At 41.5% G+C, this 22,335-nt stretch overlaps 4 protein-coding genes and 1 non-coding gene across 5 annotated transcripts; 3 read left to right on the plus strand and 2 right to left on the minus strand.

Moving 5' to 3' along the window:
- Positions 1-342: 342 nt before the first annotated feature.
- rrp7a (ribosomal RNA processing 7 homolog A) lies at positions 343-2,498 on the minus strand. The gene is made up of 7 exons (XM_063470511.1): positions 2,415-2,498; positions 2,110-2,252; positions 1,873-1,998; positions 1,661-1,784; positions 909-1,006; positions 616-823; positions 343-525 (listed from the first exon to the last, which is right to left on the minus strand). The coding sequence occupies exons 1-7, from the start codon at positions 2,476-2,478 to the stop codon at positions 440-442; spliced, it is 849 nt and encodes a 282-aa protein (XP_063326581.1). The 5' UTR covers positions 2,479-2,498; the 3' UTR covers positions 343-439.
- A 637-nt stretch (positions 2,499-3,135) lies between these two features.
- poldip3 (polymerase (DNA-directed), delta interacting protein 3) lies at positions 3,136-11,935 on the minus strand. Its single transcript, XM_063471380.1, has 10 exons — positions 11,811-11,935; positions 11,138-11,238; positions 10,608-11,035; positions 10,469-10,513; positions 10,286-10,363; positions 9,942-10,163; positions 7,868-7,945; positions 7,610-7,739; positions 5,378-5,444; positions 3,136-4,349 (listed from the first exon to the last, which is right to left on the minus strand). Exons 1-10 carry the CDS (start codon positions 11,876-11,878, stop codon positions 4,133-4,135), a joined length of 1,434 nt encoding a protein of 477 aa, XP_063327450.1. The 5' UTR covers positions 11,879-11,935; the 3' UTR covers positions 3,136-4,132.
- Positions 11,936-12,357: 422 nt separating this feature from the next.
- LOC134626827 (U12 minor spliceosomal RNA) lies at positions 12,358-12,511 on the plus strand. Its single transcript, XR_010093837.1, has one exon. It is a non-coding gene; the product is annotated as a U12 minor spliceosomal RNA (small nuclear RNA).
- Positions 12,512-12,877: 366 nt separating this feature from the next.
- On the plus strand, positions 12,878-20,546 carry fam234b (family with sequence similarity 234 member B). The gene is made up of 13 exons (XM_063471381.1): positions 12,878-13,007; positions 14,826-15,374; positions 15,729-15,833; positions 16,475-16,642; positions 16,744-16,859; positions 17,055-17,205; positions 17,968-18,109; positions 18,283-18,483; positions 18,860-18,938; positions 19,064-19,231; positions 19,382-19,502; positions 19,605-19,825; positions 19,909-20,546. Exons 1-13 carry the CDS (start codon positions 12,971-12,973, stop codon positions 19,909-19,911), a joined length of 2,061 nt encoding a protein of 686 aa, XP_063327451.1. The 5' UTR covers positions 12,878-12,970; the 3' UTR covers positions 19,912-20,546.
- Positions 20,547-20,613: 67 nt separating this feature from the next.
- LOC134625962 (essential MCU regulator, mitochondrial-like) lies at positions 20,614-22,224 on the plus strand. The gene is made up of 3 exons (XM_063471383.1): positions 20,614-20,817; positions 20,937-21,101; positions 21,638-22,224. The coding sequence occupies exons 1-2, from the start codon at positions 20,662-20,664 to the stop codon at positions 21,072-21,074; spliced, it is 294 nt and encodes a 97-aa protein (XP_063327453.1). The 5' UTR covers positions 20,614-20,661; the 3' UTR covers positions 21,075-21,101; positions 21,638-22,224.
- Positions 22,225-22,335: the final 111 nt, after the last annotated feature.

Genomic DNA, 22,335 nt, shown 5'->3' on the forward strand with positions numbered 1-22,335 from the left:
GGAAATTGTTGGCATCTGGTTGAAACACCACTATACTGTCCCATGCCAACTTACATATATACGCAGAAATACACCAAGATCAACCTATGATGTCATCACAGAAAGTTGCTGGCCTGGAGCCTGCTCTGATAATTTGACGAAATCATAAAATTGTCTACTTGTGCTGCACAATAAAAATATTTGAAGAGAAATCATAAAATTGTGATCTTAAACTTCAAGCAAAAGAGATTAGTCTTAAACCGCCGTTTTATAAAATTTCAGTACTTCATGTTGTAGCTTTACTGTGCTTCACTAGATTTACTATCATTAATGTGAGGAGCAAGAAATTGAATCATCATAAAATTAAGTCAGAATAGCAGTTTATTAACATAAAACCTTTATAATGCAACTGAAATACACAAAAGCAGTGAAATGAGAGAAGAAAAAATGGGCAGCTGACTCAGTAAGGTCTGAACTTCCTCTGTGCCCTCAGCAGAGCTATTCTCTGTTTATCCTCCTCAAACTTTTTCCTTAGTTCAGCGATATCTGGAAAAAGAAAGAAAAGGAAACGTATTTAACCAAAATCATTTCACAACCTCAAATGTAAACAATGTCATTAACATATCAGAGACTTACGTTCTTTCTGTGTGTTTCTGTGCTGCCAGGTGTAGAAGTTCAAGAGCTCCTTCCTCTTCTTCTTCGTTATCTCCTTCTGTAGAGTCCTCCGATTGGCTGCTTCGCTGTGAGGACGCGCCTTGGCACCCTTGTGCCCTCTTGTGACTTTCACCCAGCCCTCTTCATCTTCTTGCTCCTCCTCGGCCTCCTTCTTCTGCCGCTCCGCTTCCTGTGGACAAAACATCAAACCCATGTTGAAGCCACGTGGAGTGGACGCGTCAGCGATGCTGAAGGAACAGCGACTTAATTCTCACCTCTTCTTTACGCTTATCGTAGTCTTCCATAAAAGAGTCGACTTTTTGTTGCAGCTGCTCCGGTTGGATAAAGGAATCTGTGTACTGCTGGATCCACTCTGCCATAAAGAAAATACAACACACGTGTCATACACCTCATTTGTTACAGATGATTCCAGATGTTCTGCATCATTTCTTCTCATTATTAGAGCACTTTATGTCCCATTTGGCATCGATTTGTAGCCACTGTATTTACGTTAAGCTTGATTTTTGGCGTCTTTACAACAGATTTTTCACTCATGAGCTCATTCACACTTAATTATGGTCATTTGTTTCACATTTTATTATTATCTCTTTACACACCCTGGACAACATCCTTTCAAGATCCTTCCGCCAGACATGCTCTTTAGAAGTACACACACACTAAAACACATCTTATTCCCAAAAGCTGTAAATCCTTCTTCCACATCCTACCCCTCAGCACATACCTGGTCATACACATTTTATAATATACAAATGACTCATGTAAAGTACATTTTCAATGTTGCATTTATCAGTATATTTATGCTATTTAAGTTTTTGCATCATGTAGCTAAATCTCTGCGTATTTTATGATACTCTTGAACACATCTTTTGCAGATACTTTTGTTTCTTTGGTTATATTTTGCATTTCCTTGTAGCCATCCACTGTGTTTGGGGTGGTTTTATGTCTCGTTTGGTTTTATTTAAGCCTCATACATTAAACTGTGTCACTTTAGCAACAGCCTACTTACTCTGCAGTCCTGTTTTGACTGGGCGCTGCTCTGTGCAGACCACCAAAGGCGCATCATGTGGGTGTGATTTAACTGCTGGTAAACTGGAGGAGTTTTGAAATACAACATACCCGACTTTGAAGCCCTGAAACAGACAGAGACACATTACGTGAAACTGAAATCTACAAAACATACATAAACAAACGAGAAACTGCGCAGGAACACAGGTCAACCTGTTTTTCAGCTGGTTTGAAGAACTTGGACAGTTTGGGTCCAGCCTCCTGGGAGGACCCCGGGTGGTCTCTCAGCTCCACTGACTGAACGCTGCCAAACTGCGAGAATAAATCTTTGACAACATCCTGTAACACACACATACACAAACAGTGAGCGGAAAGGCAGTCTGCAGTAGTTACTGTTTACATGAAGGACAAACAAACAAACCACACAGAGCAGCCAGGCAGGCGCGCTACCTCTGAGCAGTATGGAGGGATGTTTAGCACGAATAAAGTCCGGTCCAGCGGTCTGTGGGAACTCCTCTCCGCTCGCACCCTGTGCTCCTTCACATACAGCGAGTGCCGGGCAGCGCTGTCGGAGCTGAACTGTAAGGATAACACTGCGAGGAGAGCCGAGAAAAAAACAACACATCAGCGTCTGCTATCACCCAGCGACTACAGATCAGCACACAGACATACACACACCAGCCGGGTTAGGTAACACAAACATTTGTCTACGAGGACAAAGCGGTACAGAAAAACGGCGTAATAATCAGAAATACCCGTAAATCCTCCAGGAATAACAGAAGCCTGATTCTTGGCGTGTTTCTTCTTGGACGGCGCCATTTTGATGTGACCTTTCACACCGGAAGTACAACTGAATTCCCGTTTGGTACCGTCCCCCTCCCCAGATTTTCTGCTAAGCAGGTTCTGTGTTTGTTTTAAACCCAAACATTTAGTTTTTAGTTTGTATTAAAGCATACCTTAAAAAATGAATTTAATGGTCAAATTTAGCCTCGACCTTGAGGCTAAATGCTCTGAGGATCATTTATCGTTTATGTTGTCATATAACTTTTTCCACCAGCCTGTTTCGCGGTTTTAAATTATATGTTTTTTAAATGGATGCTGAAATTTTTTACATCAAAATTTCAACAAAATAACTAATTACTTAAGTTATTTTCTCAGAAGTTTGAGTTGGTATGTTGAAAATTTGAGCTTGACTTAATGATTAAAGAAACAAGCCTCCATGGTTTTGCTTCGCTCAAACCAATTTTAACAACTGGAGTGAATCTCTCCTTTTTAATATTTTGGTTGTTGGTTTTACTTGTAGATGTGTATTTATGAAGTAAAGTAAAACTGAAACAAAGACGGCTAAAGGTTCAGCACCAGACTTGTAAATCATTCACAAGCCCAGAACTGTTTTTAGAAAGCCTAACAGCACAGATACATAAATCAACAGAGAGATCATGATGTGAAGAGCAAAGAAGAGTCTCAAACATCACCTACAAAGCTAAATATTTAATGGTGACATTTCAGACACATCCTACCACTTTGTCTCGTCTTGCATGACATACCAAGAATGCAGTAGAACGTAAATTACAGTCTTTCAACACAAATCAAGAGTAATAATAGAAAGAATTAAACATGTTGACCATCAAGCAAAAACCAGTCACAGAGCATACGAGTCTGGATGCCACAAGAATGTTAAAACCAAATAAATTGACATGTCCCTTTGAGAGCTAGCTTACTGAAGTTATTATGGTATTATGTAGTTTACGCCGGTCCCCAATTTGCAGGTATTTTCCGTTATTTTGGCATCACTTTGGGCTCAATTTAAGTCATCTTCCCACACTTTAACCAAACTGTCCTTCCTAATAAAACAGACATGACAGAGGTTTGGTTTTTTGTTTTGTCTGTATATATTTTTCCCCCCAATGCATTATACACACTCATTAAACCCAAAGGGAAGCACAGATAAGATAAATGAACACACCTGCATGAATATTCAGCCTTAAATATTACATAACTCTCAAGAATAACACTACCACACAGTCGTCAATTAGTCAAAGGGTTTTGGCTGGGTTTGTTTTTTTAACTCCTCCTCTTTTGGAAGTTGGAGGAAAGCGGCAATGACGGGATGATGGGATATATATTAAACTAAATCAAACTGTCACTTAATATACCAAAAAAAAAAAAGAAAGAAAAAACACCCATTGCAATTAAATTTGGTACTACCCCTCCTCCACCTCTACATCGGATTAAAAAAATCATATGAAACTTTCCCCCGTTTCCAAAACCAACCGGTGACTTCTGATAAAACCCAAACCAGGATGCATGAATGATGAATTTCACGTTCACATGAGTCATGTATATCAAATGTGTAAAAATTAGTTTCATGAGAATGTGTGCTGGCTGCTGTCAATGTGAACACCACAGTTTAAAATGAGAACACTGAGAATGCACTAACATGAACAGACAATGTTTTCACTTTAGACGTGGGCTATATCTTGATGCGAAAGGCAGTGGCCTGTGAGCTGGGAGGCTCAGTGGTGGAGGTCGACTGTGTAGTGGACTTGAAGAGAGCTTTGAGGATGGTCTGGGGGTCCACCTCTGGAGTGGGCTGAGAGGAGGAACGCTGACCGGCGGGCCGTGATAAGGAGGGGGGCAGACCTTCTTTCTTTGTGCTGCTGCCTGTACCCGGAGTATCGCTGAGTCGCCTGTGGGCAAGTCAAACAGTTGTTACTATTTTTTAAGTCCTTTAATGGTTCAAACAACACAGAGGGATCCCTCCCACTGAGTTCAGTTAAAGAGACAGCTGTTATGCCAAAAGGGTTACATGCCTGACCTCTAGTGGAGAACACAGCAACAGCACCTGGTATTTACGTTTCAGTGTGAAGTTAAACTTGATAACATCAATTTTTTTTTGTATACGAATACCTTGTTTTTCCAAAAGCAATGAAATAATGCTACTAACCACCTCAAAATGGCCTTATGGTGCTTTCCCTTATATACAGTTTGTCTCAGTTCATATTGAATATGCCCACTAAGGTCACCAAAGCTAAAAACTCAGGCTACAGACTGATTTAAATGTTTGTTTTCAGACTATTCTTTCTATTCCTGGATCTGTGTGAAGTCAGTGAAAGAGGATAAGAGGACAACACGGTCATTTAAGTCTCACAGCTCTGGCTGTGAGCACAAAAGCCCCACACACACAATGTTCACCCCTTCTGTTAATGATGGGCAGCCAATCAGAAGAAAGTTTCCTTAAGGGGGATGGAGTCGCTCACTTTAGACAGCAAATAAAGTGAGAGGCTGTACAGAGGATCACAATAAAATACTTTTTACTTTAGGAATGCAGTAAATGGATAGGTAATAGGTTTTAGTATGTAGATAAAAGTCAGATTATGGCACAATGAAAATATGCAAAACAATGATTTCTTTAAATTAGGATTCTTCCTATACAGAGGAAGTCTGTGAAGGGAAGAAGGATGCTCATCAGCACTGTAATGCATTTTAACCAGTTCTGTTATTTGGATTTTCACTTACCCAACACTCTACATACTTTGTCTATACAAAAGGTCACATATAACAAGGATACAGTGACTCACTGCCTTTTCATGGACCGCTTATACATACAGTCCCCAAGTTCTCTGTCTGAGCCAACCCTGGTCTCACACAGTATGCAAACAAAATTGAGTACAGATTAATTTGAAATTAACCAAAGAAACCTCGAGGGCTCACTCACAATAGAATGGGTTGATCAGAAGTGATGACATTTCCCTGAATATGAAGGTTACACTTCATGGGTTGGCCTGGGGGTGGACAAGAAAAGGAAAAGAAGAGATGACACAAATGAACCAATCACAACGATCCTGACCACATACAGAGCTGTGAAAAACTATTTGCCCCTTTCCTGATATCTTAGGTTTATGCATGTTTGCCACACTTGAATGTTTCAGATCAAACAAATTTTAATATCACACAAAGAAAACTTGAGTAAATACAAAATGCAGTTTTCAAATAAGGATTATATTTACTAACATAGAAGCTACCCAATCCTAAGGGACCTGGTATGAAAATGTTATTGCCCTGCAAACCTAATAACAGGTTGTGCCACTCTTGGCATTAAGAACTACAATCAAGCATTTGGAATAACTGGCAATGAGTCTATCACATCACTGTGAAGGAAGTTTAGCCTCACTCTCCTTTGAATTCTTTTCATTCAGCCACACTGGCATGTTTACTGGCTTGAACTGTCTGTTTAAGGTCATGGAAAAACATCTCAATCTGACTTGAGTCCAGACTTTGGTTTAGGCCATTCCTAAACCTTAAATATTTTTTCTTTGAGCCATTCAGACATGGACCTGCTGGTTTATTTTCCATCATTTGTCCTGCTGCATAAATGGCTCCATCAATTACGAGAAATCATCCTGGTCCCGAAGCAGCAAAGCAGCCCCAGACCATCACACTAACACCTAGGGCTGTTCGATATATATCGGATGCCGATATGAAAATGTCTATCTTTTTATATTACGCTATCGTTTGTTTCTTGGTGTCACAAAATAAACTGTTTACTGCAATATTTTTTCAGTGTTTTGATGGTCACTGTAGTGGCTAAATTCGTTTCTTAAAGTTCTCTCTTTCTCTTATATTTAAAATAACCACACTACAGACGGATAAGCGACTGTTTTTATGCGTTCTCGTTAGCAACAACGACGGTAAACCCAGCGTGTGGCTCCACCGTCCGCTTGTTTATTTTCCACATAAACCTTTCACAATAAAGCTGAAGATCCTGTTGAGGTTTTTCAAAATAAACTGAGATGATGACGAAATACATTATTCTCAAACATTAAATTTCAGAATATGCATCAAACAAATTACCTCAAAAACATGTAGTAACTATAAATGGCGCTTACAGCCACCACATGGATGCAGGCACAGAGAATACCAGCATGGCCAGTGAAGATGAGGCAGAACCAGGTAACTCCAAACATAAAGACTAATCAAAACAAATCGCGGTCCTTATTTCTAAACGAGGGGCTACCTCTGTAGCATGGACATGGTTTTGTTATGAAAAGTCTGACATAAACCAGAAAACTGTACTATGCAAATTATGCAGGAAACTGGTCCCCACCTCACACTCAAACACGGCAAACCTCTTCAACCACCAATGCCAGAATCGCGTGAAAGAGTATTGAGAAAGTTTATGGATGAGAAGCAAAAAGGAGCCATCAGGTGCTAAAAAGTAAACCTTAGACTCAAACATTAGAACCGGCCTGCAGTTCTTGAGATGGTTTATTTTGTGACCTCCTGGATGGGCCAATGATGCGCTCTTTGGAGTATTTTGGTAGGCTGGCCAGTCCTGGGAAGCTTCACCAAATTTTCTCCATTTGTGGATAATAGCTCTCACTGGAGACCCAAAGTCTTAGAAATGGCTTTGGAACAGTCTCCAGACTGACGGATCTCAATGACTTTTGTTTCTCAGCCGTTTCTTCAGATCGTGGCATGATATGTTTTTTGAGATCTTTTAGCCTTTTAGTCAGACAGGCTCAAGTTAAGTGATTTCTTGATCCAGCAGATCTGGCAGTATTCCAGTCTGGGTGTTTATAGTGAAATTGAACTCATCTTTCCAAAAATGTGGTTAATCACATTTAATTCTTGATTTAACAAGAGAGATAATTACTTTTCACAAGGGCAGATAGGGTTGGGTAGCATTTTCTTCTAAATAAAGGCAATAATAATTTAAAAATTGCACTTTGTTATCCTTGTTTAATCTTAAAATTTAATTGATGCTCTGAAACATTTGTGTGTCACAAATGTGCAAAATATTAAGAAATCAGAAAGGAGTCTAACACGTTTTCACAACACTATATATAATGTATAACATGCTCGCAAAACATCTCGTTGCTACAGCCACCATTAAACTGCATGTTAAACAGAAGACTTTCATGTGTGCGTCCTTGTTCTTGGCACTCACCGTCCAAGCAGCGATTGTTGTACTTCCTGTATGCGCTCACGGCGTCCTCTTTACGGACAAACACCACTTCAGCTACGCCTACCTTCACCAGCCGTGCTCGCTTCAAGGCACCGCACACACAGAACAGTTCCTGTGGACAAAAATTGACAGGCATTACAAATACACACTGAATGACTCATCACGGTACTCACAGCACTCTGCACATCATTTTAATCTCAAACAAGAAAAGGTTAAAGGCAAACAGAGCAATTTCCTCACCACTATGTCCTCCTCAGTGACTCGGGGATGCAGGTTGTTCACTGTTATTTTTGTCCCCTCCAAAGGGCTAAAAGTAGGCTAAAATGTAAAATGACAAAACCAAACAGTCAAGTAAATGTAGTTGCAATGACTTGTGTGAACACATTAAATATCAATCGAACTGATACATGTAACAGAATCACTGCAGGGGTCTATATGATAAAGAGTCTGCCGACAGGTTTAAAAAACAAAAACAACCAAACAAAAAGTTCTTTTTAAAAAAAATAATAAATAAAAAATAAAAAAAAAATCTTGCATTCAGTATTTTCACCTGTTAGCCTAAAAGAAATTTCACTTTAAATGTGCAAATCTACGGATGTAAGAAGAGTTCACTGTGGTGTGGCATGGACGGCAAAAAAGGCAAGGATGGTATGAAGGCTGAGACATTTTGAGCGTTTCATTTGCAACTGCAACTAAAAACTGATGTGTGCAAATTGTAATACGTATAAAGGAACATGTGGGCAACAAAAACAAACCGGTTACCACCGCAAAAGCAGTGAGATGATTTATTACAGGGTGGAGCTGCAGCCTGTCCTCTATGGCAAACACTGGACTCAAGCGGATTTTATCCTTTCCACGTCTGCAGGTCCGCTTGACAAAGATTTCATCATCGGACAGCGAGTGCATAGACATCTGTGACCCTGCCTGTTTTTTTTGTTTTTTTTTGATTGCTTGGACTCATCCACTGACATTACAATGCACCAACTACACCTTGTGTCCGCAACAGAGTAATACAGGCTCCAGACAGCATTTATCCAAAGTTACCAAGTATGTTTGTTACTGCAGTTGCAATCAAAATCATAACAGTTAAAAGCCAACCAAAGTCCTTTAAACTTATTAAATGGTGGTCTAAGTTTAAGCATGAAACAAACAGAAAAGATTTACCTCCACTATGTTTTACAAAGTGACAGCTGTTTACTGAATTAAGAGCAAGTAAAAATTGAAGGGTCTGTATGAAGACAGGCTGCTGGCAGACCTTGAAATGTGGCAGAAATGTAGCTGCAGACTGACAACAGCTGTTGCCTTTGACTGTCGGCATAATTTCTGCAGGATGCAGGAGTGTTTCTAAAAGTGGCCACAGTCTATATTCCACTACATTTTTGTTACAACATTAGTTATTTGTCATCTTGAAGATTTAAATTATTTATCTTAAAATTATGCCAATTATTTTTAATACACCTCAATAGGATTGTCAAATAAAAATCGATACTTGGGTATTAACCAATATTAAAAATACCAAAATTAAGATTTGCAACAGTATTGATACAACAGTGCCGTTTTGGCCTCCTCCAGCTGACGCACAATGTCCCACAGCACAGGTGCAGACAGACACACAGCTCCTCCCTTCACTAACAGCTGAAGTAGTTAACACTGAATAACATTTCAAGAGGAATTTCAGAGATCAGTAAAGCTCCCATTTCCGAATTTGCTGTCAGTCCAGAGTGTGGAGAACTAATCTGAGCAAATAAAGAGTAAAATTCAGAGCAACAGAATCAGACGGGTTTCAGGCCTGAAGAGCAGAACTGAGGAGAAGAAGGGCTGCAGACTGAGGCAGAGCAGTGTGAACAGGGAAGAGGTGGCAGATGTGGACAAGATGATAAACTAGCTTTTCTACTTTTACAATAATTTATTAAAACGTGTTTGTTATTTTTTTGTAGCCAGCTGTGAGCCGGCTGTTAAGACGTTAACTCTGCAAAAAAAAATGACCTTATTGCCAGGACTGCTGTTGTAGCACAATGGGCAAATGGCCAAAATATTTGATGTTGTATTGAAAATGGGAGGTATCAGTATCGACTTTCAAATTCTAGTGTTGTGACGATCCTATATGTCACATGTCCCAGCTATATATAAAGCAATTAAAGGAAATTAATTATTTTCCTTTGTCTGGGGCATGATGCAGTTGTTATGTTAGAAACAACTTGCTGCACCAAGCCAAAAGACAAATTATAATAATAAAAACCATAACAACACAAGTTATATGAGCACAATTTGAAAGAACACACACTGAGCTGCAGATAAAAATGACAGGATTTACCTGAGGAGGAGTAGGAGCTGTTGCACTGGTTTCTGCTGTGCTTTGCTGAAGAGTCCTAGAGACTGGCTGTAAGGCTGCAGCTGAAGATCGAGTGGCAGCCAGGCTGGTAGTGGGCCGAGTAGAAGCCACAGGAACAGCGGGCCGTGGGGCCGTGTAAGCATCATTTTTAACCACCTTGGTGATCGGGGCTGACATGGAGAAAGCTGAGCCTGCCGTACCAGGCTGTGTGAAAAAAAAAGAGAAAAGAAAGATAACACTCTAGTTCATGTAGGGGTGCACAGCAGACACACTGGAGTTTCTGTATAAAGGCCCACGTGTAGCCTTGTCACAGAGAAACATCTTACCCGAGATTGTAACAAATTGTTTGCAGTTGTGATCTTTAACTGTTTATTTGGGGCGCCATCATGCTCATTTAGAGTAGGCTGTGGAAAAACAAAATAATCCATTTAGTACGATATCTTAAACCTTTAGATATGGGCTCATAAGTGTCCTGTGACATTTAAATATGTCAAGAGAAACTAATCTACCTGTGTAGCAGCACGTATTCCTCCTAACATCCCTGCTGGACGTTGCTGGAAAAAGAAGCATAATACATTACTTAAGGAAGTTCTGACTGTATATTTCTACAAGTATACATATGGGCAAGCCTGATTTATTTATTCTCACCTGGATGGTCTTAGTTATCTTTAAAGGTGGTGCAACTGCTGCTTGTGTCTGTGTCCCTCCAATGCTCCTCTTGAGGCTCAGCCTATCACGAGCATCCATCATTCTTGCATTATTGCTCAGCTGTGGCACTGCACTGGCCTTTGGACTTGGTCCTTGTGCATTTGAACCAAACTGCCTTGTATTCACACCAGCAAGATTGTTGTTGGTGTGTATCTGTATCTGCGGCACAAGCGTTTGGCTCTGTAAATGTTGCGTTACTGCTGTCTTTAGTGTGGTCGATGCAGAGACGGTGAACTGACTCTGTCCCTGCTTGCGTGAGTTGATCATCTGACGTGCATCTTGCACCACTCCTGCTCCTCCCCTGCCACGGATTTTGAAACGAGCATCTTTCTGCCCCAGCTTCTCTCTGGCATCTTTTACTTGAAAACCTAAGGGGAGAAATTGAGAGTTTTAAGACAATGACTTTGCTCATTACAAAGTAACATTTACACCCACTGATCTGCTGGACTTTAGTGCTTGCTGGACATTACCTGTGCCTCCTCCAAGCCTCTGTCTCACATCATTAACTCCAATCTTCTGTCTGGCATCAAAACTTTTCCCATCTCCTCCTGAACCTCGTCCAAACGCTGGCCTGAGAAAAACAACGTTTCATTAGGTTCAACAACATGCATTAGGACTAAGCGATACCTTCCACGTTACAATCACTTCTAGAAACACACTGAATAGGATTTTTTCTCAGATGATTATAGAAACATTATTTAATTTTACCCATTCCAGCTACCACATTTGTTCATTAAGTGAGGACAAAACTACGATTTGTTGCCAACAAAAACACTAGCGTGCTAGTTAGCCAAGCCTGACGAGTGAAGCTACAAACAAAACGCTGAAAGAGACGAGCAATTTAAAGACTTAAACAAAGAAATCTGTTTAGTTAAGCGGAGAGTGGTTCCGAGATTAAACTGCGTTTTCTTTGTCTTCAATATGAATGGCTTCAAATGTGAAGGCCTACAGTTTGTGGAAGCCACTATTAGCCTAGCGTTCAGGCTGTAATCGCTGCTAGCTGTAACATGCTAACGTTAGCTTACGATTGTCGAGTAGCTACAAGCAGCACTAAGTTTTCGATATGCGCTTAGAAATGTTACTACAAGTTTCGAAATCCTCAATAAACACACATGCACCAGTCTCCTAACACTAAAAAAATACCTTTTCGCTGCAGCCTTGACGTTAATACGGCGCTGTCGTATAACTTCATCCAGAGAGACGTCTGCCATTTTCTCACACACTTTCCAAAAGCGCGTGCGCGCCTGAGATTTCTTGGGGGCTATGACTACGGGAACTGATTTGGGCCAAAATCCAAAATTACTATTGACACTGAGAATTATGATATTTTATAGAAGATTCAGAATAGCTAACGTTGTCGTCTTCAAAACACACACAAAGACAGTTAAAACACGACCGTGCTGCTACCGTAATACATCTGTGATCGATTAGTCTTGACGAAATACGAATAGCGCGCATACCTGAATACCCATGATCCTTTGCGCCGGATAGCGCAGCGATTTTACGACATAAACATTGCATATAACTATTAAAAGGGTCAGAATCTGGCTATTCGATCGTTTCTTTACTCACGGAAATAAGACAATTCGACAGAAACTAAAAAAAACATAATGGGGGAAACTATATTTGAAACCATAATAGAGAGTGCCTGTGTACGTGGTCTATGCCCGTCCTCCACTGTAGTTAGGTCATGCCTTAAACTGATGAGTAAGGAAAATAACGACGCGGGGTGACGCCCGTGTCCTCGTACATTTAACGAGATTAATTTTTGAAAGGGCACAGGTCTGCCTGCTGAGGTGACTCGCCTACTTTGCGAGATGCCTCGTGGGACAAGGACCTTCCCCGAGTCCCAAACATTGTCAAAATAAAAAGCCACTGCTTACTAGTACCATACATACCTGCGAATTACCTAAGAGGTAATAAACTTGTAGTAGGAGTGTTAGGTATAGTAATTAGAACGTGGAGGAGCATGAAGTTCCAAAGTGCAAAATAACACAACGATATTGCGAAATACAGCAAATCAATATTCCGCATAAATATTTACTTCATGTATTATCTATAGGGTAAATATATTGTTCAGAAATGATGTGATGATTTCAAATTCAGCATGTAGTCAATGTCCATGTTGTTTTTCCACTGTTTATAAATATATAGGTACAGTTACAGACGTCGCAAAACAAGAGTTCCTCATAAACTACAAGTCCCATGATGCAAACGGTCTGGCGCAGAGCCAAACCGTTGGTTCGGTGGGTCTCTGGGTCCGTACATCACTGCTGCCTCACGTCGGCTCTGTTAGAGGAGAAATGGCTGCAGCGCTGTCCCGTGCCCTCAAACTGCCCGGTAAGATGCCGCACTGATTTGTATTATTTATCAGACCAATGTGCAGACGTAACGGAGCTTAGCTTCATTGATAGTCTGTGCTCTCCTATCTCGCTTCTCAGCCTTCTGAATGTAGCGAAGTCATTTAATTTTACTGGCTTGTCATACGCAGTTGTCAGGTTTTCCGTTTTATCTCTGCCAATTTCTCGTGCCAATTTTTTAATCCTAGTCAAATCAGATGGCCGCAGTTTTTCTGTTTGTGTAGTGCAGCGTCAGAGCGGCACGTTGACGGCGCTGTGTGGTGGTGCTGAACGACGGCTAGCTGCTAGCTAATGTTAACAACCTGCTGTTAGACAGTTCACCATAAAAAAAAATTTTTTCATGACAAATACATAATACAAGCTCAGACCTGGCGACAATATCCTACTGGAAACAGTGATGCCCATCATTGCCTGTATTACGGTAATAGTATTTCTATTCTATTTCTATTCTATTCTGTTCTTCTTTCCATTCTTTCTTCTAATAGTATTTCTATTTAATTAAAGAAATCTGTAATGTGAAAAAAATGCTGACAAGTATTGATGAAATAAAATAACCAAGCTAACGTCATCGTGTTATTACTATTTTTATTTTTTATTGTTGTTTTAAGTGTGTTATTGTGCAATAGGGGGGCTACAGTCAAAAAAATGCCTCAAAATACAGGAATATAGTTAGATCCACTATTTTTCTAGTTTTGCCTCTGCCCACCTCTACAGTATGGTAGTAAATTGGTGTAATCAAACATCAGAGGCTCAAAATTATTGTATATTGTATATTAAATTAACGTTTAAATATAAGCATAGTTTTTAATACTTGCATGAAAATCCTTTGTAGTCACTATTTGCCTGAGGTCTAAAACCCATTGACGTCACAAAATGCTGTGTTTTCTCCCTTGAGATGCTCTGTCGTGCCTTTACTGCAGCCACCTTTGGTTGCTGCTCGTTTTGTGGGTCTCTGATTTCAGTTTTGTTAGCTCCTCTATAGTTGCTTCATTGTGTTTAGATCAGGTGACTGACTCCGCTATTGAATAATATCTAATTTCTTTGCGTTGAGAAACTCGGGTTGCTTTTGCAGTTTGCTTTGGGTCATTATCTTTTGTACTGTGAAGAGCTGTCTGTTCAGTTTTGTAGCATTTGTCTGAATCTGTACACCTCACAGTTAAGCCTGCTGCTTCTTTCAGTGGTCACATCACCAATAAACACTAGTGACCCACTTAGTCTATATATGCTCATTCCATAACAATGCTTCCATCCTGTTTAACAGACATGTTTGACGATATGCTTCAGATCATGAGCTGTTTCTCTCTTTCTCCACATATTTCTCCTCCCATCATTCTGGTATGAAATCATCTTGGCTTCATCTGTCCGAATACTTTTTCAGAACTGTGCAAGCTCTTTTAGATGTCTCATCTAGCCTCCCTGCTCTTTAGTGTAACCAGCAGTTTGCAGCTTGTTGTAAACCTTTTGTATTTACATTCATGAAGACATTTCTTGATTGTACATTTTGACAATGATACTCCTACCTCTGGACCCTTTTTAGATGTTATAAAGTTGTTTTTCATAACCATGGAAATTATTCTGTCGTAATGCACTTTAGTTGTCTTCTGTGGTTAGTGTTGCTGAGCCAATCAGCTCTGGTGTTTTGGTTTTTCAGCCTAACAATAGCCCAGTGATGATGATGTCTTATCCATAAAAACTGGACCTAATCAATATTTAATATGCAAGCAGCACAACAGCCTCTGGTTCGAGTCATGTTCAAACCAGTGTACTCCTAATGAGCAGTTTCTGTGTGTCTTTGCAGGGAAGAAGGGCTCGGAGCTCGGGGAGTATGACCCTCTCACCCAAGCAGATAGTGATGACGAGAGCGAAGAGGATGACCTTGTGCTCAACTACCCCCGAAATGGTCTCGGGAGGGATAGCTGCCTGGGCACTGGGTCTTCCAAGCTGCGCGGCGGCCGATCTGGAAGACTTGTGGGCGCAGAAGACGGGGTGCAAGACGACGACGAGGACGAAGAGGAGGACGAGTGGAGGGAGCGACTCCCCAGCAAATCCAGGCAAGACAGGAATGACATGAAGGGAGTGCAGTACTGGAGCCACAGGGACTCGGGCGGCGAGAGGAAGAGGGAGGACAGAGGGGGGCCTGGAGCAATGGGGGGTGCTGGGCTAGGGCTTCACAGTTCTGATGAACAAAAAAGGCTGAGGGTGAAGAACGCTATCCGAAGTGCGTTTTTTCTGGTGCCTCTGGTGTGTGCCACAGTGGTTGTGTTGCTCTGTGCGTTCCTGATTCCATGCCAGAAGGGAGACCTGGAAAAGAGGCTGCAGTGGGAGAAAGCACTGGGAGGGACAGGAGGTAAGAACATTAATGCACATTTAGGGACTCCTTTATTAATGCCCATCATGTAACATAGCATACAGATTAGTAGGCCTGTAGTTAGCTCCAGAGTAAACTAGAAAAATAAACAGCCAGTGCTTGATAAGATCTCGCTCTCCTCTGCTGATATCTAAAGTGAGTGGTGCCACAATAATAAGGCTTACTCAGGAGTCGTAGAGGCTAGACAAAGTGCCTAACCCTGTAATTTTCCACCTGTCATTACACAGGCTTGTGAAACATCTTTCTAACCCATCACATGCTCTGTTTACACATGAAACATTGCTTCTGTTAGTGGGTGGTGTTCATGTTTTTTTCTTCTTCTTTTTTTTTTAGGTGTCACGCCACCCGCGCTGGCACTGTGGGATGTTGATGGTGATTCAGTGGAGGATGTGTTCTTGGGTGTTACCGAATCGACCAATGAGACCCACACCACACAAAGTATGTGAGATATGTAAATATCTTTGCAGCCTCATGCCTGTACCCATCCACAGTTGTGGTCAGAAGTTTACTTACACTCATCATGAGCATTAGTGTCATGGTAATTTTGGGCGTTCAGTGGTTTCTTTGAACTCTGCTTTTTCCAGGCTGGAATAATTGTACAGCACACATCTTTAATTACTTTTTTAAAAAAAACGTGTGCACAAGTGTATATTTATTTTTGGCTTCTGGCATAATTCTGATTGGCTTCTGCAGAACTGGTGGAGTTCCTTTAAATTGGTTGGTGTCCAACCATGGACCCGGGTTTTTAAGTGTAGTCGACAGTAGATTTGAGGTTGGGACTTCATGAAGGCCATTTCAGAAGCCTAATGTTAACCTGTTTTATCCATTTCAAAACTGGTTTTGATGTGTGTTTGGGATCATTGACCTCTTAGAACACTGAACTGCATTTGCGTTTCAGCCATCTAGCTGTTGATTTGAGGTGAAGTTGAAGAATTTGGATGTAGTCCTTCATTATTCCATACAATTTGTGCAGTGTTCCACTACCACTGGCAGCAAAAAGTCATTGAAGATGACTCTGTGTGCTTTCTCTCTCTGTAACCTCTTTGATATTTATACATGGTGTATGCGCTTCATCCCAGTTTACAGTGCAGTGGCCCTTTCTGCCGTCAGCGGCCAGGTGCTGTGGAAAAAAGTCATGTCAGAGGCCGTGATGTACATCCAGTGTGGTCTGCAGTACAGCACCGTGCCGTCGCCCGTGTGCCTCCTCATCTGCAAATCCTACATCATGGCTGTCAACGGCACCACAGGTTGGACTCAGTGCTGTCCCAGCTGTGCAGAAGTAAATACAATTAATCAACTGCAAGTATTCATTTCTAAGCATTCAAAGATATTTCCTTTCCCTCCACAGGAAAGAAGCTGTGGTCATCATCAATTAAGAGCATTGAATCTCAGGCAGTGTTACTTCCAGACCTCCAGGGCGACTCACACCCAGATCTGCTTGTAGCCACCCTGCCAGCGGATGACGTATGCCAGCCTCCCTTATTTCTTCATGTGCTATATTGATGCATGTTAGAGTTTGCAAAGCATTATTTTTTTGTAGTGTTCACGTAAGCACAATTCATTCATTCTAATTCATGGATTTAACAATCATCATGAGCTGAAGAATTTACAGTTTGTTCGTATTTTTATTTATTTTTTTGCTGCTTTGTGTATTTTCAGAAATTCGATCTCTCTCTGACTTTGATCTCTGGAGAGACGGGAGCGTTGCTCGGACATGCTGTGCCTTTCAACGTCACAGCCCAAGGGACGCTGATTGGTCCTTGGCTATATGAGACACAACAAGGAGTATACTACATCCTGTTTGGTCTAGGTGAAGTTTCAGTAAAAGGACTAGATGTTACAATCCCTGACAATGCACTGCTTTAAATGGAGAAAATCTTGGGGGATGGCTGTTATGAGGAAAAGCACCTCAGAAACTTTACTAGCGGCACACATTGTTGTGTGCCTCAACTTTCGGCACACAGATCGGGCCCCCCCTTGCGATGAAAGGGAGGCCCGATCTGGCTTCCAACACCTCTCCGCTGGATCGGGCTGTATGCTCTACCTCCCCACTGCCTCCCAGAAAAGGGAAGAAGAGCAGAGGGGAGAAGAGCAGAATATTTTTCTTTCCTATTCTTTCATTCCTCCTTTTAGCTTCACTACCATGAAGTTAACTGCTTAAATACTTAAAGATGTAATGTGAAAAAAGCAAAATGGGAAACAGGTGCAAACACATGGAAATCCTGTATTAGACAAACACAGTTTGTACAATTCTAACCAGCTTGAAAGTCAAAATTTGGTATGACCACCTTTATTCTACAACACAGCCTGATCTGTCTTAGGCAGATTTCTTATGATTTCATTAAGTAGTCGTCAGGAATAGTTCTCCAGGCTTCTTGAAGGACATTCACAGCTTTCTAACTGGGAAAATAATCAGATAAAATGAAGCATATTTTTCATTAAATATACTTAAAGTTATTGAACAACAACAACAACTGATTCTGAGGAGCTCATTTAAGAACTATTGAAGTGACCCTTGAAGTTATTTTAATGGTGGTTTCACAGGAGCTTGTGTCATCGTGTGTTTCCTTAGGTAATGTGAAGGCCGTCTCCCTGAGAGACATCTACTTTCGGGCTACTGGAAAACTGCCCGAAACTCAGGCGCTTCGAAAGAAGGATTCAGGGTGGGAGGGCATGAAGAAGGACAATTTCTCTTCCATCATACAAATTTACAGGTGGGTGTCTGCTACTGATGCATAGATCTGTTTTCAATGTACAAACTCTTCTTTGTTTGTTAAATACCAAATACCTTTAACCAGCTGGCACTAAAGTAGAAAGCAGATTACTAGATCATATATGTTTTTGTCTAAAATAAGTCAAAATCAGATCTTTGTTGTGTCCTTTCTAGCCCACGTGACCATGACCAGGCCAGGTTCCTGCTCCCTCTTGTGGCTGGTTTTGGCAGAAACCACAACAACCTGGACACCACTTCGAACCTGAACTCCACCAGAAGTGACTGGGTGCTGGTGTATGGAGGCAGCATACAGTTACTGCTCCGGCAGAGGAATTTGCGAAAGAAATGGACCTACAAAACAACTTCCAGTCAAAGGTACAGTCCTGTTTGGTTTTTTCCCCCCTGCAGCAACCACTTGAGGGTGGCGAGGTTTGAACAAACTGATGTGCTTGAAAATAATATTTTGACGAGGGGCGCCTTACTATTGCCATGAGGTGGTCTGAAGTTTTCAATATTTCATGTTACTGTTGTTTTAGCAACTTTCTGTGTGGTAATCGCGTAATTATTGCAAAATTATTAGAGAGAATAGCACTCAGTCAGATATGGTCTCCCTGACTTCATTTTAGCTGCATACCCCGTTCTTTGTTGTTGTTGTTTTTTTCTTTAAATCACATTCCACCAAAACATCTGTCCCATCCTTTTGAAAACTAGAAAAATATGGGTTCCTAAAATACTTATTTGTATGTCACAGTCAACCTGTGGCGGGACACTTCAATAGCGATGGAATCCTCGATCTTTTCATTCAGCATTCATCAAATGGAGTCATGAAGGTAAAAGAAACAAACCAAAAGTTCTTTCATGCTTTTTTCCCCCTCAGGGCTGAAATTACTTTGCTGACATGTAACATCTGCTCCGATCTTACTGGTGTTTTTTCCTCTTTTTCTTTGTCTCTCAGACATTAATCATCGATGGGGCGAACGGGACCCGTTTGTGGGCCGCCGAGTTCGTGTGTCCCCATCTTCGTTTAGAAACATCTGCAATCTCCACGTCCACAGGCCAATCCGCTTTCCTGTTCTGGGCCAGCGATCCAATCAAAGCACAGAAGAATGTTACCAAGACAACCGTAAGTCTTCCTCAGATAGAATTGCTAGGTTAATGAGAACCCAGGAAGAGCAGCCCTCTGTGAGTCCTGTGCACAAGATCATTTTACTCCATTGTGCTCGACTCTGTTAAGGAGTCTTTTGTGCTAAATGTGCTCTCCGGCTGTTTATAGGTGTCGCCGGGTGTTGCCGTGGCAGAGCCTCTCATTCGAAAGCTCTACCTGCTCCATCCTACATATCCCACAGTCCTGCTGGAGCTCGCCAGTACCACAGACACAGCAGTCACATCTGCAGGTAATCGCCACCGTGCCTTTAAAAAGAAACATAGAACAGAGCATCTCTTTGTACTGTACTCTGTACTTTTTTTAATGAATGACCACTCTTCCTGACTGATAGTGCGCTACCAAGACCATCAGAAAGACGCATCCTACATCACAGTGTCCTCCAGTACCATGCCCAACTCTGTCCCCAGCGCTTACATAGTCAAGTGTGTGAGCCTCAGAGCTGCTATCACCAAAGGGCAAATTGTGTGGATAGGAGATGGCAGCAAGACTGCGGGAGCCCTTAAACCCGGTGAGGTCAGCAAGTTCTTCAGACGTCTGACCTTCAGACATCAGGTGAGAAAGAGAATCGCGGGGTGCGGACAGTCAGATCTGGAGTGTCGCTAATTTTGACGAGTGAATCTCTCTCAACTCTGTAGTGAGGAGCCAGCACTGCTACCACGACCCTGCCTCACAAGTACGCGGTACAGCCACAAGGACTTGAGTAAGGATGAAAGGGACGAAAAGCTGCGGATGACTCTGCACCGGGGCGATGATGACAGTTCATCCACGAAGCTGTTTACATCACGTTTGATTCAAACAAAAGTCGAATTTCATTTCTGGTACTTGAGAAAGACATCTGTTTTTGTTTTGTTTTTAAATTGAAACTTTTTCTTTAAATAATTTAAGTCACATTTAGGAAGTCTGATCTTTACCTGACTGTTTCTTCACTTAACAACAGCAGAGTAACTTAACACTTGATCAGTGCATGTCTAGCATGCATCTCTCGTAATTCCAGTATCTACTGTGTGGTACGGTCCACTATTTCAATGCATTTTGTCATGATTACTGTTCTTCTGCTCCTTGATGTTTTAGTTAGTATAAGAATTCTGTAAATATTTAATGCTGTACAGTAATTTATTGATTTGCCTTTTTGCCGTCTGAACTTTTTAAGATGAATGAACCGCTGTTTGCTAAGGATTATGATATTTAAATGTAAGCTGCAAGACAAAGTAAAGCGCAATGTATAGCCTCCGTGTTTTATTTCAACTTTGGGAAAATAAAAACAAAAACGAAAACGCTGTGCTGTTGAATCACCACCAGGGGGCGCCGTTTCCACCCTCTTCTTGCACATCACAATTCATCTCCGGTTCGTTTTCCGCATTGCCGCTGTATGGTCAAACGCTGTAAACATGGCGTCGGCCCTCGGTCCCCTCGTCAGGCTGTCTATCCTCAGAGCCCCCCGCAGATCCCCGCTGACCCCCTCCAGTGTGCCGGGGAACACCGTGACAGCGTGCCGGACGGCCGTGTGCTCGTCGTCCGGTGCTATGCTCCCCAAACCCAAAAAGGTGAGTCTCATTTGCACGCAGTGTTACGAAATCAGGAGATCCTCGGAAGGTGTAGTCTCACGAGCGACGTTAAATAACGTTGTTGTTTCTGTGGTGGGGTGTGTGACACCGGGGAGCAGACCCCCTTCGGCCTAATCCGGATCGCCCTGATAGTGGTGCCCTTCTTGTATGTGGGGACGCAGATCAGCAAAAACTTTGCCGCCCTCCTGGAGGAGCACGACATCTTCGTCCCCGAGGACGACGACGATGATGATTGAGGGGTCTGGAAAGCTTCAGGTTAACAGGTATGGCTGGCTGTCACCGTGTGGCAGAGTGCACGCTCCCTCCTCCGTCTGTGTTGTACAGTGTTGTTCAGTACAGACTGAAATGTGGGAGTTACCATTGCAATTAAAAAAATAACATGCTTCATTAAAAGGTACCTATTAAGATTCTTTGTTTTCTATCATATATATGTGTACTATAATAGTGATGGATGCTTTTATGAAAAACACTGTGAGTAATCCATGTGAGTCAAAAAGAAGGAACATCGATACATAGTCATTTTACAATCTTTGTGAGGGGCCACCAATCAGTACAACAGGTCCCCTTTGATGTTGCTGGCCAGGCTTTAAGATTCTTGCTCAGAGCTTCAGCTCTGTAATAACAAAAACATTACGCTCACATTAGCAGCTTGACTGCAGGAGGTTTTTTTTACCACTTCTGTCTGCTTTATTCTTCTTCAGGCTTTTGCAGCAGTTCTTAAACTTCTTATATAAGACGTAACCGTTTGCAGGCCTTTATAGTGTAAAATAAATCACCACACTTTTTCTGTCCCTCACAGATTGTGTATTGTGTGACGATGACCACCGCCAAGCGTCAGTGAGCATCTCAGCAGATTAACACCTTCCCGGAGTTGCGTCTTTGTGCACTAGATTCAGGGTTTTTGCTGCCCCGGGCTGATCGTATTGTACTGTATTTGTCATTCACTACTCACGTCTTACTGCTTGTAAAATGCAGCGCAGAATCAGTGGAGCTGTGCGATACCAGAACACACATTGATTTCAATAAAATTTAATTTTCTATCAACTGTTTAAAACACTTCATTGCATGAAACATGAAACTTGTTTGGAACAAAGCTGTTAAGTTATTCCCAGGAGCTTTTTCATGTCCAGTTTTATGGATTATACCTTCTTAAGGAGGACAAAATCCAGACTGTAAAATGTTATTTGTCCCTCTTACTGTTAGAGCTTTCAGCTCAGTTTTGGTCTGGAGATGTCAATTTTCCAAATACAAGATTAAAGCTTTTCATAGCAGCAGGATAAATAAAAATAAATAAATAAAACTGATGGAATCAATAATAATGATGAAGATTCAGCTCCCTTTATACACACATGCTTTTCCTACTGTCTGCAGTGAAAAAGCTTTCTGTTGTTTGAAACAACCCGCTCACAACAGCATCTGCACGTTCAGTCATGGTGTGCTGATGGCTGCAATTGATCCAAGTGACAATATCAATAATAAAAAAAGAGACTGGACTAT

The sequence above is a fragment of the Pelmatolapia mariae genome, linkage group LG4 (genome assembly GCF_036321145.2).
Source record: "Pelmatolapia mariae isolate MD_Pm_ZW linkage group LG4, Pm_UMD_F_2, whole genome shotgun sequence".
Taxonomy (NCBI): Eukaryota; Metazoa; Chordata; class Actinopteri; order Cichliformes; family Cichlidae; genus Pelmatolapia; species Pelmatolapia mariae.

Excerpts from the sequence above, each read along its gene's own strand:
- poldip3 (XM_063471380.1), bottom strand. The coding sequence starts at position 11,878 with ATGGCAGACGTCTCTCTGGATGAAGTTATACGACAGCGCCGTATTAAC. Across the intron at positions 10,514-10,607 it reads AGATAACTAAGACCATCCAG|CAACGTCCAGCAGGGATGTT; the intron begins GTGAGAATAAAT and ends TTCTTTTTCCAG. Across the intron at positions 10,364-10,468 it reads GAATACGTGCTGCTACACAG|CCTACTCTAAATGAGCATGA; the intron begins GTAGATTAGTTT and ends GTTTTTCCACAG.
- rrp7a (XM_063470511.1), bottom strand. The coding sequence starts at position 2,478 with ATGGCGCCGTCCAAGAAGAAACACGCCAAGAATCAGGCTTCTGTTATT. Across the intron at positions 824-908 it reads ACGATAAGCGTAAAGAAGAG|GAAGCGGAGCGGCAGAAGAA; the intron begins GTGAGAATTAAG and ends TTTTGTCCACAG. Across the intron at positions 526-615 it reads CAGAAACACACAGAAAGAAC|ATATCGCTGAACTAAGGAAA; the intron begins GTAAGTCTCTGA and ends TTCTTTTTCCAG.
- LOC134625962 (XM_063471383.1), top strand. The coding sequence starts at position 20,662 with ATGGCGTCGGCCCTCGGTCCCCTCGTCAGGCTGTCTATCCTCAGAGCC. Across the intron at positions 20,818-20,936 it reads TGCTCCCCAAACCCAAAAAG|ACCCCCTTCGGCCTAATCCG; the intron begins GTGAGTCTCATT and ends ACCGGGGAGCAG.
- fam234b (XM_063471381.1), top strand. The coding sequence starts at position 12,971 with ATGGCTGCAGCGCTGTCCCGTGCCCTCAAACTGCCCG. Across the intron at positions 15,834-16,474 it reads TGAGACCCACACCACACAAA|TTTACAGTGCAGTGGCCCTT; the intron begins GTATGTGAGATA and ends GCTTCATCCCAG. Across the intron at positions 19,232-19,381 it reads AGAATGTTACCAAGACAACC|GTGTCGCCGGGTGTTGCCGT; the intron begins GTAAGTCTTCCT and ends GGCTGTTTATAG.